The sequence below is a fragment of the Varanus komodoensis genome, unplaced genomic scaffold (assembly GCF_004798865.1).
Source record: "Varanus komodoensis strain SLA01 unplaced genomic scaffold, ASM479886v1 scaffold38, whole genome shotgun sequence".
Taxonomy (NCBI): Eukaryota; Metazoa; Chordata; class Lepidosauria; order Squamata; family Varanidae; genus Varanus; species Varanus komodoensis.
Window position 1 is genome coordinate 9,409,946 of NW_025335909.1, and position 14,952 is coordinate 9,424,897.

The 14,952-nt window shown below is 62.7% G+C and overlaps 2 protein-coding genes across 4 annotated transcripts in view; both read right to left on the reverse strand.

Moving 5' to 3' along the window:
• The window catches only part of TFIP11 (tuftelin interacting protein 11), an 8,444-nt gene extending 1,633 nt beyond the window's left edge, over positions 1 to 6,811 (reverse strand). The window contains exons 1-12 of one of the 2 annotated variants that reach the window (XM_044440695.1): positions 6,734 to 6,811; positions 6,306 to 6,519; positions 5,802 to 5,955; positions 5,404 to 5,560; positions 4,637 to 4,764; positions 3,927 to 4,079; positions 2,647 to 3,159; positions 2,403 to 2,509; positions 1,838 to 2,006; positions 1,457 to 1,700; positions 753 to 895; positions 175 to 340 (exon numbers count right to left, since the gene is read on the reverse strand). In XM_044440695.1, the coding sequence (XP_044296630.1) occupies positions 175 to 340; positions 753 to 895; positions 1,457 to 1,700; positions 1,838 to 2,006; positions 2,403 to 2,509; positions 2,647 to 3,159; positions 3,927 to 4,079; positions 4,637 to 4,764; positions 5,404 to 5,560; positions 5,802 to 5,955; positions 6,306 to 6,514 (2,143 nt within the window). In that variant the 5' untranslated portion in view covers positions 6,515 to 6,519; positions 6,734 to 6,811. The remainder of the gene's footprint in view (positions 1 to 174; positions 341 to 752; positions 896 to 1,456; positions 1,701 to 1,837; positions 2,007 to 2,402; positions 2,510 to 2,646; positions 3,160 to 3,926; positions 4,080 to 4,636; positions 4,765 to 5,403; positions 5,561 to 5,801; positions 5,956 to 6,305; positions 6,520 to 6,733) is intronic. The other variant, XM_044440694.1, reaches the window with a different exon arrangement.
• Positions 6,812 to 7,532: 721 nt separating this feature from the next.
• TPST2 (tyrosylprotein sulfotransferase 2) lies at positions 7,533 to 14,753 on the reverse strand. 2 transcript variants are annotated; one of them, XM_044440697.1, is made up of 7 exons: positions 14,294 to 14,753; positions 11,721 to 11,799; positions 10,224 to 11,149; positions 9,660 to 9,858; positions 8,668 to 8,718; positions 8,239 to 8,287; positions 7,533 to 8,029 (listed from the first exon to the last, which is right to left on the reverse strand). In XM_044440697.1, the coding sequence occupies exons 3-6, from the start codon at positions 11,060 to 11,062 to the stop codon at positions 8,258 to 8,260; spliced, it is 1,119 nt and encodes a 372-aa protein (XP_044296632.1). In that variant the 5' UTR covers positions 11,063 to 11,149; positions 11,721 to 11,799; positions 14,294 to 14,753; the 3' UTR covers positions 7,533 to 8,029; positions 8,239 to 8,257. The 2 variants fall into 2 exon arrangements, with proteins under 2 accessions (XP_044296632.1, XP_044296631.1); XM_044440696.1 differs by having other exon boundaries at positions 11,721 to 14,753.
• Between the last annotated feature and the right edge of the window lie 199 nt (positions 14,754 to 14,952).

Consider the following 14,952-nt stretch of genomic DNA (forward strand, 5'->3'; position numbering starts at 1 on the left):
GCCCTCTTTTCAATGGAACTGTAGCCCCATATTAGGGTTAGGGGTGTGCACCAGGGTAGGGTTAGGGTTAGGAAAACGAGGCGTCCTGGCATGACCCAAACAGCTCCCTGGACAAGGCTGAATGACATGTCCAAACTAGCAAGGGTCAGGCACGCAAGGGGGCCGCTTACGCACCGACGCTGGAGGAGACGGCCCTGTTCATGATGTCGAGGGCCTCGTTGAACTTCTCCTTGATGGAGGGGTGAGCCAGCACCTGGTCCGAGAACATGGACTTCCAGCCCAAGTACCACTTGGTGATCTCTTCATAGTTGGGGTTGTTGCTGAGCCAGGAGCACAGCACCTGTGGGGGGGGGGGGGGGGTGGCAGCGATGTGAGGCTCAGTCCCTGCCCCGTTGGGCCCTCTCGCAGCTGGGGCCCATGGCAGCCCCTCTCTGGGCTGCTGCTGGAGGACCGGTGCGTGACCCCGCCAAGGGCAAGAGCAGGTCACGATGGGGGCCCCGAACACTCCCACCCCTCCAAGTGTCATGGAGAACAGGTCCAGCGGTGATGAGAAGCACCGGCCCCAACCCCGGACCGTCCCTGCCAGCGCAGGCAGCGGGAGGTGGCGGGCGGCACGGCACGGCGGCTGCCCCGGCAGCTCAGGCTCCCCGGGCGGGGCACCCCCCTCTCCCGAGCGAAGCCCCTTTGCACACGAGGAAGGCCTGGGCGCAGGCTCCACAGCCCCTTCACAGGCAGCTCCCGGGATCGCGCACCTGCAGCCACTTGGGGAAGAAGTGCTTCTCCAGGAGGCCCACCAGGCTGGAGACGGAGATCATCCCTTCCCAGTCCACCACCCAAAAGAAGGCGTCCATGTGCTGCTGGTGCGGGTTGATCATCAGCTCGTTCAGGCTGAGGCCTGCGGGGGCAATGTGGGAACGGCGTCCATCTCCCTCCTTCCCGCTTGTGAGGACCCCCAAAAGGCGGGGTGGGCACAGCAGCGCCTCCCTCGCCCCTCCCACCACGACCTCGATTTCGGCCTTGCCTCGGCCCCCCTCCCGGCTCCCTGGGCCAGGGGTGCTCAGCCTGCCCCCCACCGTGGGCCACGGCTGCCTCTTCCCGCTGCTCAGAGCAGCCAAGCCGGCGGGTGGCGGCGAGTGCGGTGGGCGGCAGCCGTTCAGCAACGGCTCGGCCGGCCGCCCCCCGCCCCGTATCGGCAGCAGGCGGCCGGCCGGCCAGAGCATCACCAAGAGGCAGCCGCCCGCTGGCCAAGCCAGCTCCAGAGAGCGCTGCGTGCTGCCACTCGCTCGTCCTCTGGCGACAGGCACCGCTCCTCCGCCGCACTGGCCGGGCGAGAGGCACTCGCGCACATTCCGCCTGTGGGCACCATTCGGGGCCCACCCACACCTGGGAGGAGGCTCCCTGCCTGCTCCCCCCACCACCCCGCTTCGCAGGGGGGGCTCGACGGGCCCCGGCTCACCCAGCTTGGGCACGATGTTCTTGATCATGAAGGCCTCCCACGACCCCGGGGTGAAGACCTCCTTCCAGGGCTGCAGGATGAGCTTGGCGGAGGAGTCGCTGGGGTGCCACTTCTGCAGGGCGTTGGACAGCTTGCTGCGGATGGGCGAGTAGAGCGGCTCGAGCCGGGCCTGCATCAGCGGCAGCCACGGGTGGATCCAGGAGTGGATGGGGACCGTGTCGGTAAGCGGGTTCCAGTTCTCCACCTGGGAGCGGAGCGAAACGTAAGCCCGGGGGAGGCAGTCGGGGCTCCAGTGAGCACAGCCTCCCCGGCCCAGCGGGCTGGTGGGGCAGGCAGAGCCGCACTCCTCGCCGCCCCGGGTCTTTCGCACTGCGCCCCCACCTCCTTCTGCAGCTTGGGGAAGATCAGCTGGTCCAGAATGTTGTCCAGGATCCACACCGGAATGATGTGGCCCCAGCTGTCGAGGAAGTCTGCCATGGGGATGCAATTCCGAGGCTGCCACTGTGCCACGGCGCTCCGTACGTACGGCATCCAGGTCTCCCACATCAGCCTGGAGGAGCACAGGTCCCGATTGAGCGGGGGCAGCCGAGCCACAGCCACGCTGGCTCCTCCCGTGGAGGCCGAAGCATTTCATCGGCTGCCGCTTGCCGGACTTCCTTTCCCGGATTACCGCACAAAGTGCGGGAAAGCTGGGACCGCTTCTCTGCCGGTCTCTGTCCTGCGGGATGGCAAGGGCGTGTGGCCGCCCGGAGGCTGCTGGGGGGTCGGGGCCTTTCCCACCGGCAAACGGAGTGGGCTGCCCACGCGGCCTTGGGGGGAGGCGCTCCCCACTGTCCTGCCGGGAGGGCGGGGTATGTCCCGGGGAGCCCAATGCAGGGGCCGCTCTGGGCGCCCGCCTCCCTCGGGAAGCCGCGCCCGCCCTTCCGTGCCCCGACGGCCCTCTCACCTATGAAACGCGTCCGAGGCGAGGTCCTGCCCACCGTGCGAGAGTAACTGATCGTTCTCCAACAAGCCCTTCCACTTGGCTAGGATCTCGGTGCCGTACGTGCAGTCCTGAGAAGAGGAGGAGCCCACAGACACCGAAACGCGTGTTATGCTCGCAAGCGTAGAGCAAAAAGGGGCGAAGGGGAGCCTTCTGCCTGCCTGCTCCTGCCACACCCCTGGGGGGGCCAACTGCCGCCACCCCTCACCTTCAGCGGGTCCCAGTTCTTGAAGTAGTCCTTAACCAGGGGGAAGACGATGGCCACAGCCAGGTCCACGCGGTCAGACATCCGGTACTCCTCAAAGTACTTGTCCTGGAGGGTCTGAAAGACCTTGGCGCACTCGGGCAGTGTGAGGGGGTCCTCGCAGCCGGGCTGCATCCGCCTCTCGCACTCCTCCACCAGCTCCAGCACCTTGCCCAGGTTGCGGATGTCCGCCTCCTCCTGGGCGAGGACCTCGGCCATCTTCTCGATCTCGTGGCTCAGGTTGACCACCATGTCCCGCTCGTACTGCAGCTGCCGGTCGTTCTGGATGATCTCCTGCTCCGTCAGGTCGATGAGGAGCTGCAGGTTGTGCTCCAGCTCGGGCAGGGCGAACGCCTGCACCTTGGCGTCTCTGCCCAGCGGGCCCTGCTGAGAGTCCTCGTCGGGGATGTTGTGCTTCTGGCTGATGTGGCTGTAGCTGTAGTACACCTTCTGCTCCCGGCCGGTCATGTCGATCACCTGCCGCGGGAAGGCACAGACCCACAACGCAGGCAGTTCACACCGGCGACGGCCGCCTTGTGGGTCAGTGGGCACCAAATACACAACAAGGGGGAAGAGCACCTTCCGAAGGGCTAATTTCGGCTGCTGTCAGAGCAGGCGGTAGCTTCGGTTCCAGAGAATTCAAGCAGGCGGAATCCTGAGGCCGGGCCTACCTCTGCCTATTCAGAATGCTAGCTTGGTCCGCCCAGAGATTCCCACTGACAGCCCCGTGATCCGCTCTCCTGACACGCACCTGCACGCTTCACCCCCCCTCACACAATCGTGGCTCCACCCCAACGTCTTCCCCTCCTGGGACCGCCATGGCCAAGGTCAGATGGCAGGTCCCCTTGGGCTGGGGAGAGAGCTCCTCTTGCTGCGCGCAAAGTGCCACCCGCTCTTTGTCGGGGTGCTGCAGTCCCCAGCAAGGGCTCGGCATCCCCGAGAGCCGTGCTTCTTGGCCCGAATGTGGCACCTGGGGCTGTTCGGCTCCTCCCTTCTCTCCCTTGGCCGGAGCCCAGAGGCAGCTGCTCCTGGGAAGAGGGTTCCTGCACGTGGAGCCCTGGCGAGGCGCTTGGGCCCTTCCGAGCGGGCGCTTTTGGCCTGCTTGAGGAGCAGCCTTCCAGGCTCGCTTTTTGTCATTTTGTTTGCCACGCAAGAGGGATGCGTTACAAATGCGCACTGCGCTCTCTTTCTCCCGTTCTCAGGGAAAAGGCCAAGCCCCCTCCCGCTTGCGACCTCGGCCATACCTTCACGGGTGCCAGCTCCTTCTGAGGGGCCGACAGCTGCTTGCCTGCCCGGCCCCTGGCCTTCAGCTCTTCCACCGTCTTGTAGGAGTACTTGGGCTTCTTCTTGCCCCCGCTCGGGTCCTTCCGCCACTGGCTGAGCTCCTTCTGGAATTCCTGAGGGAAGGAGAGGAGAGGGGCTGGGCCTGAGGCAGAGGCCGTCTTCCACAGGGGGAAGAACACCATCTGCGGGAGGCTGCAGGGGAGGAGCAGGGAATGTGCCGGCATTAGGTGCAAGAGGCTGCTTCGCTTTCTTACGGGCCACCCCCAGCAACAGGAGGGGGTTGCTGCAGAGAGCCACCCACACGGGCAGGCGGGCCGAGCAACTCTGGCCCTCTCCCAGGCAGGCGCTCTACTGACTGTGCCCAAGACTACGGCGTGGCTAGAACTGCCGGTGCACAGAAGAAACGCAGTTCAGGTTCCGGGAACTTCTTTGCACGCCCCGTTTCCATGTTTGTGACAGGAAGAGAGAAGGGGCCACTGGCCATGGACTGGCAGCCCGGCCCTCTTCTGAATCAGGAGCTTTTGCCAGAAATCTCTCGGCTGCATCGCCAGAGACAGTCGCTCACGCAGCAGGACAGGGGAACGTCAGGAGCCCAGCTGAGCTGGCAAGGTGCCCCCTTCCCAGGCCCACGGCGAGAAAGGGAGCACCAGTGTGCGTGCGGGCGTCGTACCTCTTCCGCCTCTTCGTCAGAGTCGACCACGGGGAAGTCCTGCAGCGACTGGCTGGTTCGTTCTGAGCCATATGCCCCTATGGCTGCCTTGCCTCGCCTTTGCTTGGCCTCGATAGGGGTGATAATACCTGGAGAAGATCACGGGGGTTAGAGAGCAGGAGACCGCAGGAGAATCAACCCTGCAGCGGAGGGAGGTGGGGCGGCCGAATGGCAGTGCAAGTCCTCCCTGGCCTGCTCACGCCCCAGGTATCCTCCTGCTCCCCCACAGCATGGCGTCCCCTGCCGTGCTCTGGGAACAGCACTGCAATGCGGCTGCTTCAGTTCGCCCCACAGGGACAGCCGCTCACCGTTTGCCCCAGGCAGGGATGCCGGCATAGCTTCAGGAATGCCCACCTGCTTTCCGGGATAGTCGGAAACATTCCACGTGCCCCCTGTGTGCGACTACTGGGCCAATCGTCCAGGCAGGTCAACAGCGACCTGGTTTGCCCCACGTGTGTGAGTGCTGGGCAGGGCGGACCGTTGGTCTGCTCCAGCATGGCTTTTCTTATGTTCTTAACAAATGGACTACACGGGTAACGTGCAACCTCGTTTGTACAATTCTGATTTGTGGCGTTAATGGACAGATGTGTGGTTTGCAAAGTTTTTGCCAATATGCAATGAGGAAGGAAAGCAGGCAGAAAATAACTTGCCTTGCCTTTCCTTTCCTTCGGAGTCTCCCTAACAGTCACCTGTGCATCAGGGCAAATGTGACAGGCAAAGGTACGTACCTTGAGCATTCTTCCCCAGGCCTCTGCCAGGCACGTAGCCCATTTTCTGAAGAAGCTTCTGCCCGATGCCCTTGGTGTGCCTCTCCCAGCTGCCGAGGTCTGTGACGGGCCTGGCTCCTCCAACAAAGCCCTTCTGGCTGGGTTTGAAATTGCCACCCTGATTGCAAATAGGGAATAAAAGTCAAACACCCAAGCTCAGCCCTTCTGTGCCTCTGCTGACAGCCCTGACTGAGATGTGCTGCGAGTTGTCGGGAGTGTTTGCAACTAAGGCTGTGCGTTCTCCACATCGTCAAAACACAGGCTTTTCATGAAGAGGCTAGTGCTCTAGAGAGCCTTGAACTCCTTCCAGAACCCCTAAGAACTGACAATGACTTAATACCAAAACAAAAGCAACTCACGGTCTTTAACTTCTTTGGCACAAACTCCTTGGGAATTTCCTCCTGCTTCACAGGCTTCTCATCCTCATCAGAATCTTCATCCGTTATCTCATCACCCGCTGGCTTCTTCAGCCCGGCACTGATAAAGTTGACAGGGGCAGAGTAGTCTCGAGACCTGCATTAGGAAGGAAAAAACACATCTTGTTTTCAGCCGTGGTTCTTATAAAGAAGCATTCAGAGGTGAACCTGCTGTCCCCTGATCAAGCACGCCAGGAACTAGCGTCTACTCCACCAGTCCAATTAACTCATATTTAGAGGCAGCAGCATGCAAATTCAGCAGTATGCCTATGCTTGCATCAAAAACTTGATATTGTTGTTGTTGTTAAACGTAAACTGTGTCATCCTCTATGGATGACTCTCTGCTCTGTTTCCGGATTAACGCTATTTCAAACTTGCATACAGAAATCTGGAAAAAGGACACGCAGATCAGAATGGCCAGGACACCGGGACGGGGGATGCCCATACCGTTTGCCCCCAAAGCTGGGCCTCTCGTCATCAGAATCACGCTCAGCCCACATGCCGTACGTGGCCTCTTCTTTGGTCTGCCAGTGGCGCTGCCGGTTGGGGTTGAACTCATTCTGGAGATCCCAGTCGGTGATCTCGAACTTCTCCATCTCCACGTCGTCGTCCTCCACCACGGCTTCATTTTTGCCGTACAAGTGGGACAGCGACATGACGCCTGGAGGGCAGAGGGCGGGCAGGTGAGGGCCGGGCCCGGCAGCCCCCCCCCCCCCCCGCCCCCCCCCCCCCCCCGACCTGCCCCCCGCCCGCGCCTCTCCGCCGCCCCTCGCGCCGCGCCAGCCCCCTTCGCCCCCGACGTCCCCCTCCCCTTCGGCCCCCTGCTCGCCCCTGGTTGCCGCAGCGACAGCCACCCCGGCCCCGCCGACACTGACCCACCGCCGCTCCGGCCAGTCGCACCGGAAACGAAGACCGCTGCCGGGCTGCTCCACGGCGCGCTGCGGCTACTGCGCCTGCGCAATGCGTCACGTGGCCACACTCCGGAAGAGGAAACGGCGGGACGCGCAGCCAGCGCTCCGCTCTTGCCTTTCTTCTCGATGGTTCGGGCGGACTGTAGGGCCGCGCCGCGTCCTCCGCGGTGGAATCCTCCGACTGAGCCGCGGAAGGGCGGCGAGCGGGGAGCCGGGCGCTCCTGAGCACGTGCAGAGTGCCCTGTTTCCTTTCCTTCCTGGGCAGACTTCTCTCCTCTGGTGCCCTCCAGATGTGCTGAATACAGCTCCCATCATCCTTAGCCCGAGAAAGATAGCCCGGTTCAGATGTAAGGGAGAGATCTAAGGGAATGATGGGAGCTGTAATCCAGCATCTCTGGAAGGCACCAGGCTGGGGAAGCTGGCTTTCGGGCTGAGAACGGAGGCTCTGCCTCAGCGTGCATCGTAGTGTCGCCCATAGGAGGGGAGACGGGCGTGTCCGTGTGCGCATGCGTGCAGGGAGCGGCAGAGGAGGGCTGTAAAGCGACGGGAGAGCCGCACCGCTCCGATCTAACGGAAACTGCTAGTTCCCGATTCCACAGGTGCACCTTCAACCTGGAAAGGCGTTCATGCTGGCTCTGTTCTAGAGACTGAAATCATATGCCGAGCAGATAGATGATTGAGAGAAGCAGCCCTCATGAGCAGCACACGCCGGACTTTCTGAATGCCCAAACGAAATTCAGGCAAAATGATGCAACGCAAGACGTAAAGGAGACAGCTTCATATTTATTTACGAATTAATAAATAAATCTATCTGACTTTGTAAATTACAAATAAAAGATAATTAAAGGAGGAGAGTGTGGGATTGTCACTTGTAAGACAAAAGCACTGTAATGAGATTATATTAATAGAACTATCTGAGGTCTGTAAGAGAACAAAAATTACAAGACACTTTTAAACAGAGCTTCGAAAAGATGCCCAGTTGACAAGCAGAGAATCTCCTCTGGAATACTGTAGGGATCCCTTCCATTTCCACAGTCACCCTTTACCACAGAATGTGTCCAAGCGAAGTAGCCGGCTTGTCCTCTTGGGCGCTGGAATGTCCAAACTTGGCAAATAAATGGGAAAAAAGATTCCAAAATGATCCACAGAGAGCACTCGATTTGGCAATATCAGTAGCAAGCAATATGCTTGGATAACAGATCTCCAGTGCTGCAGTTTGCACGTTGTCTTCTCTTCAGAACAAGGAAAGGCAGTCTGCATCTAGCGGGGACAAAGAGGAAGGAAGCAGAAGCTGTGGACGGGCATGACGCGGCCCCGCAGGAGGACGCTGCCTGCATCGCCTCCCTCTGGGCGGGGTCCCGGGACAAAGCCTCCAGGCAGCCCCTTCCCCAGCTCCATCGGCTTAAGGGCGGCTGCTGGAGGGGGAAGAAATGAGCCCGGCTCCCACATTCACACGCCCAGGTGCTTACCTGGAAATTGCTAGCTTCGTCAGTGAAAAGCAGTAGTATTTTGAGTCCCCTACAACACACAAACACACACGCGGAAGAGTCAGGATCAAAGTCGTGGCCTTTGGGTGCCTGGAATTCTTAGCAGGGGCCGGGGAGGGAAAAAGTTAGTCTGACAAATATATTGCCATGTTTCTTGGGTTTTGGGTTTTTGTCTGATTGGTTCCATCAGCCAAAGTGATCCGCCACTTCTGTATCCTTCGCTGCAAGAACGATGGCAGTGCTTTTAACTGCCCAGGCAGCTCGGCCTTGGGGTGGCTTAAAATGACTGGGCCTGCTTCTCCTTTCCCCTGAAGAGATCAAGACCAGCACCCCCAGCCAGAGCGTCAGGGAAGGACTGGCAAAAGAGTGGGTGTGCCCAGGTAGTTTCCCTAAGCAGAGCCTGAAACATACCTGAGGGTGTCCTTTCAGATTGGCAGGCGTCTTAAAATCCCCGTTCAGAACCTGAGCAAAGAAAAGCTCGCGGTGACTGTGTGTCTGCCCAGCCCCCCGCTTTGCCAAGGCCCCGCAGGCCGAGCCCACGCGTGGCACAGCCCGTCCTTCAGAGCGTGGCAGGAGGATGCCCCGCAAGCTGGCGCTGCCGTCGCCCACCCAAGGGCCACTCTGGGTCCAGCGCTGGGCACGCCTGCCAGCACGCCTGGCCCACCAAGAGCCCCGTATCCTCCCACACCTCGGGGCCTCCCAGCTGTGCTGGACTACAATGTCCAGCATGAGCGGCTCAGCCTGGGAGCTGCAGTTCGACAGGCTGGAGGGCCTCAGGGTTGGAAAGGCTGCTCTGGAAGGAGCCCGTGTTCGGTGCAAGCAGTGACGGCAACGAAAGGGCTGGCGCTGCCGGGGGAGCGGTCGGCACGGCTCCAGGGCCACGGCGGCGCCTCCTCAGCTGCAGTGGGACACGTGGCGCAGGCCTGCACTGATCCCGGCACCGCTGCCGGCTTTTATTCTGCCGTTAGCCTCTCTTACACTTAAATATCTTTCTATCTCTTCACTCTGTTTCTGCAGTTTAGTTTTGCAACCTGCCCAGAGAGCTCCACCTTCTGGGGGGCAGAGAAACACAATGAATTCAAACGAAGTCAGACACGTCCCCCGGTTCAGTGTTTGCTATCAAGCTGAAGTGGAGGGCAAGGCTCCCCATGGCGAGTCTCCCCTCCCGCGTCCCTGCCGTGGGGCCACAGCGGGGCCGCTTGGCCTCCTGTCCGGAGGTGAGCGCGGGGCAGGCGGAGCTTAGCGGTGCGTCTCGGCCGCTCCAGGCCGCGTTCTCGTGCAGAAGGCTTTTACACTGAGCTGCCGAGCACGGCAGAGGGTGAACTTCCCGCTGGGCCCTGGACCAGCGGCCAGGCCGGGTGGCTCCACGCAACGGGCCTGGCCGGCCGCCCGCCCGCACTTACCCTGTGGGTGTTGTTGACCACCAGAGGGTCTGGGTTCCCGTAGTTGGGCGGGTTTGCATAGGGGTCGTAGCCCAGCCTGGCCAGCATGGGGGCGATGTGGCCCATGTCCTGCAGCACGTCCGCGGGGATGTGCCCCAGCCACCTGCTCAAGGCCTCCAGGTTCACCGGCTTGATCACCTGGTCGGTGGACCGCTCGATCCTGCAGGAGGGCGAGAGGGAGGAGGCCGATGATCTCGCGCCTCCCCGGGCTCCTTCGGAGGCCCTCCTCGCCGAACCCCCACTTTCCGCCCTGCGTGGCTTTTGCTCTGTGCTTCCCGACAGTGCCCATTGTGAGCGGCTGGCGAGAGCGTGCAGTGGGGGGGGGGGGCAGGGCAGGTGCCCCTGGATGGACTGGTGAGGAGGCTCAGCAACTCTGGATGCAAATGCGGCGTAGCAGCCTAGTTTGGGGTTTTGGCACCTGCTCCATTTAAAAATCCAATTTTCCGGCCACTGTAAAGGTGGGGTGCAGGCTGAGAAGAGCGCTAGCCGAGAGAGGTCCCGCCGGCGCGCGAGAGCGGCACTCACCTGGACAGCGAGACACCGCCCGGCTTCCCGATGAGGTCCTCGTGGTGCAGCACCGCCTCGCTCCAGGGAATGTCCAGGAACTCCATGATGGCCTGCATGGACTTCTGCGGGTGCAGCACGAGCTGCTCGTAGTAGACGGGGAGGCACCGGGCCCGCCCGATCTCCAGACACTGGGAATACATCACCTCGATGGCTTTATTCCACTTGGTCAGGCAGTCTCGGTAGCTGCGGAGGTCGAAGCCTGCGATGGTGACCTTCCTCGTGATCATGGAGTGGACGGAGGCCCGCCCGTCCCGCACCATGAGGAGAAACTTGGAGTTGGGGAAGAGGCGGGACAGGTACAGGGACGACTTGAGCGCAAAGGGGTCCTTGTTGCAGAGGTACCGGGCCGGCTCCCCGTGCTTGGCGATCACCTCCAGGATGAAGGCCTGCATTGCGGCGTCCAGCACCTGGTCCGTCACGCCGGCCTCGTCCAGGCGCATCTTCTCCCGGCCGGACTTGGACCAGGCTTGGCGCATGGCCAGCACGCGGGGGATGATGCGCGTCTCCTCCCCGCAGCGCACCTCTGGGTGCGCATCCAGCATGGCCCGCATCAGCGTGGTCCCGCTCCGGGGGACGCCGCCGATGAAGATCAGGGGCATCTCCTTGCTATAGCGGTATTCCACCCGGCTGGAGTCCAGCATCACCAGCTCCTCGTGCTCGGGGCGCATCAGGCCCCGACTGGCGCCACGGCCCAGCATCTGCTGGCACTGCAGCATCTGCTGCCCCAGGTGGGCAGAGACCATCAGGGCGACGGCGAAGCCCACGCCCAGAAGCACCCGCCGCATCGTCACCCGCATCCTCGCCCCCTCCGCATGGGTCCACGGGCCGGAGGTGCTCACGCCGCCTTCAACGCTCGCCGGACGACGGGCTGAGCTGGAGGCTCCCTGGAGGGAGAACGCGGCTGATCAGAGCTGGGCCGGGGAGCGGGGCCGCGCGGCTGGGAGGGAGGCGGCTGCTCGCTCAGGGGAGCCGTGGCTGCAACCGGCGGCGTGGCAAGCCCTGCGGCATGGCCCCTCGCACCCCTCCGCAGCCACCCCCCCGGATCAGGCCTGCAAAGCGGCTTCCAGGGGCACGGGCAGGGGAGGCCCCGGCGGCTCCCATCGGGGGAGGGTAGGCGGGGCGCTTGCCGAAACCATGGGCAGTGCGCGGGATGCCACTGCGTGGCCAGTGGGGAGAGGCGCGCGTTCGGATGAGGGCCGGTACCCTGGCTTGGACGCGGCTCCCGGCAGCAAAGCCAGCCGCCCGCACGCCCCCCGCCTGCTCTGGAGTCTCGGCTGGGCTCTAATGCCCTGGCCAGCCAGACTTTAAATGGCTTCTTATAGCTTTTGCGCGTGATCAAATATTAATGCGCCCATTGGGGCCAGGGGGCTGCGAAGGGGCAGCCCCATCAAACATTCATCAGCCCACCCCGCCAGCGGCGTGGTCGGCAGAAGCCGCTCTCAGCGCTGCACTCACCTCGCCCCGGGAAGTCCATTTTCTTGCTCGCTTGCGGCCGGCTCCTCTCGGCGGGCGGGAGGGGATCCTCGGCGGGGGGCTGGGGGCAAGCAGAAGCATAAGGTCACGGACGCAGACCAGGGCCAGCACGTGGCAGGCTGGGCAGCCGCACCGGCCCAGAGAGCGCGCTCCCAAGGTGCCGTTCGAGAGCGGCTCACGCACAGAGAGCAAAGAAGGGCCGGTGCCAGAGCAGCGGGTGGGTCGGCTGGCCCCACGCGGAGACACACCGTGATTCTACTTCGGTTGCAATTATTAAATCCTAACAGTCATTTCTAAATTTGCACCTCTCCCTTTGTGCATGATGTTTCTGCACCCCACTGTTCTCCTTGCTCCTGTTTTTGGGGGCTGAGAAGCGGCCAGGCCACCCAGCTTCCCCAGTGGGCCCCAATCCAGCAGACGCCTCTCATCCGTACCAGGCACCCGGGGAACCCGGACGCGGCAGAAATGCCCATGCCCCCTGCCCTCTGCCACCCTTTGCCCTCCCATGAAGAATTACAACCTGCTGGGCCTGTTTGCTCTCTGCGAGGCACCAACCGCACGGGCGACGGCTCCAGCGAGCGAGCACGGCGGAAGGAAAACCACAAAGCCACCACGTCGAGCACCACACGGCCTGCTCCAGGCTCCGCTGCTCCTCGCGCAGGCCCCAAGGGTGGCTCGTGGCCTCCGCTTCAACCCCACCGTGGACGCTGGGAGCAGGTCCCGCGAGCCAGCCACTTGCCCAGGGCAGGCCGTGGCACCTCCGTGCAGCCCCGCCTCGGAGAGCCCTCCCGGTCGTCCAGCCTCCAGCGCCAAGGGGCTCTGGCCACGGGGCAGCCCTCACGGCTGCAGGGAGGCTTCCTCTGCGAGCCGGCCTGGTTTCGGGCTGGACAGACCATGGCTGCCGCCCGCCTCTGTCTCTGTGCACCAGGCCAGGGACGGCGGGCAGGCTGGGCGCTGCCTGAGGCCTGGGGCAGGCCGTGTGGGCTGCTTCGGAAAGGGCGGGCGCTCAGAGCAGCCACGTAAAGGACGCGACGGCACCACGCGCCCCGTACGGCTGAGCCGTCCTCAAAAGGCTGCACTTTGCCTCTGGGCAGGAGAGAGGCAGCCGGCCTGCGGAGGGGAACGCAGCGTGCAGGACGGAGACAGACGTGCCCGGCGGCCGAACCCCCAGTCTCCCCCTCGCTGTGGAGCCAGGTGCCTCCTGGGCCAGGGGGCAGCACAAAGCCCGTCCACGGGAGCCCCCGCATGAGCACAACCCTGGGCACCCACCAGCCGAGCGCAGCACGGCCCCGGCCGCACGACTCCCCGCGGCCCCGGCAAACCCAAGGTGTGGCAGTGTGCCGTCACCGGCGCGCCCCAGGTGCTAGTCTGAGCTGCTCTGGGCCCGGTTGAGGGGGGCGCCGGAGGGCCCTCTTCCGCTCGACACCTCAGGAAGCCCTCGCAGCCGGCCAGAGGTGGCGGGCAGGCGGCTGGGCTGCTGGGGCACAATTTCCCATCTCTGCAAAACTCTCGCGGCTCAGGTTAGAGGCCTCCTGCCTTGACCCGAAACCCCTGGAACCATTACAGCCGAAGGCACCCTCCACCGGCACCTGCATTAAGAGGACCCAGAAGAGAACAGGAGCGGGCGCGGGGCCCTTTCGATGAACAAGCGCAGCGGAAAAACGCTCTTTTGCATAAGTTGCAGGCTGCACCCTGCCCACAACAGGAAGACAGCGGGCTGCGCCGGGCCGGGGACTCTTTCTGAAAGCCAGCGCTTGGCTTGCTGACTCTTTCGTTGTTTCCACTCAGCTTTCGGTAACAAAATGCCAAATATATACGCACTTCCTTTCGCCAAAATCGAAAAGGCAGCCGGCATCTCCTCCCCGGGCGCAGGAGCAGCTGCTCAGCTGGGGCCTCAGCTTTCACTTGCCCAAACAGGGCGAATCCACCAGACCCGGTAAATGGCGGAAGCCCTGCGACGGGCCCTCCAGCAAGGCACCGCTGGGCTCGGGGCACGCGCTTGCCGCCCCTTTTCCCACCTGTGAGACGGGCGTAACAACACCCGGGGGTGTGCAATCAACACTGCAAGGCACACCAGCCTGCTCTCGCCCTGCCTGGCGTATGCCGACGTAGATACAACCAGCGGAATTGCTGCACCTTAGGGAAATGTGACCTTCCCACACGCTCAGGGGTGTGTAGAGCGGAATATAACCGGGGGCTCAAAGCACTTTCAACTCACTGGTTCCCCTTGCAAGACAGCAGGAGGTAGGCTATGCCAAGCGCTGGAGAGGCGAGCCCAGGGCAGACCGGTTCTAACAAAGCAGGGTGGAAGCCTGAGGTCTCACGGGTGTGTGGGTGTGTGTGTCACGCAGGGCACACGCAGGTGGATTCGCACTTTATCATCCGCACCCTGTAAGACCGGCCAGGCCAACATTCAACGCTCTCTCTCCGGGCTGGTCCCTCAAAGCCTGTTACACCGGCCCTGGTCCAGAACGAAGGACGCCCAGCTCAGGAAAGGTGGCAGAAAGTGGGGCGAAGACAGGGCAGGAGGGTTGCTAGACCCTGGTACTACCTACCTTCTGACAGCAGGCGGAGCGGGAAGCCCCAGGGTTACCCTCTGCCTCCACTCATGTTACTGTAAAGCCATGAGGACTAGAAAGGTTTTAAAATAATCGCAACAGAAATGTAAAGGAGGAAAAAATAGATCCGTTGTTGTTTGACAGAATTCAAACGTTTCGCTACTCAGGAGATGTCAGGTTTAAAGGAGGGCGTGTGTCCCTCCTGGCGCTGTGTTTTGGTGTCTCGTCCGCAGGTTTGTGTTGTAAAGATCAGCGTGTGGCTGTCATCGTGCACAGGAAAAAGCGCATGGAGAAGCGTAGAGAGAGGAAGGAAGGGGAGGAGAGGGAAGGCCGAAGTGCCACCGCAGACACACAAAAGATTCATCAGAGAGCCCTTCCCCAGCCCAGTGGCCCCCGGCGGCCTTGCCCTGATGGCTGCGAATGATGAGCCTTGCAGTCCAGCGGCGGCGCGGGATGTGGGGCGATGCATCGTGGAAAGCCCCGGGAGCGCGGAGGGCCGGCACGCGGCTTGGCCGGCCGTTGGGGCCGGGCCGGGCCAGGCCGGGCCAGGCCGGCCGGCAGGCAAGCAGGCAGGGCCGAGGCCCGGGGGGCGCCGGGGCCCGGCGGGCGGCGGCCGAGCGCATCTGCCGTCCGGAGCGCCCCTCCCCGCCCGCCCC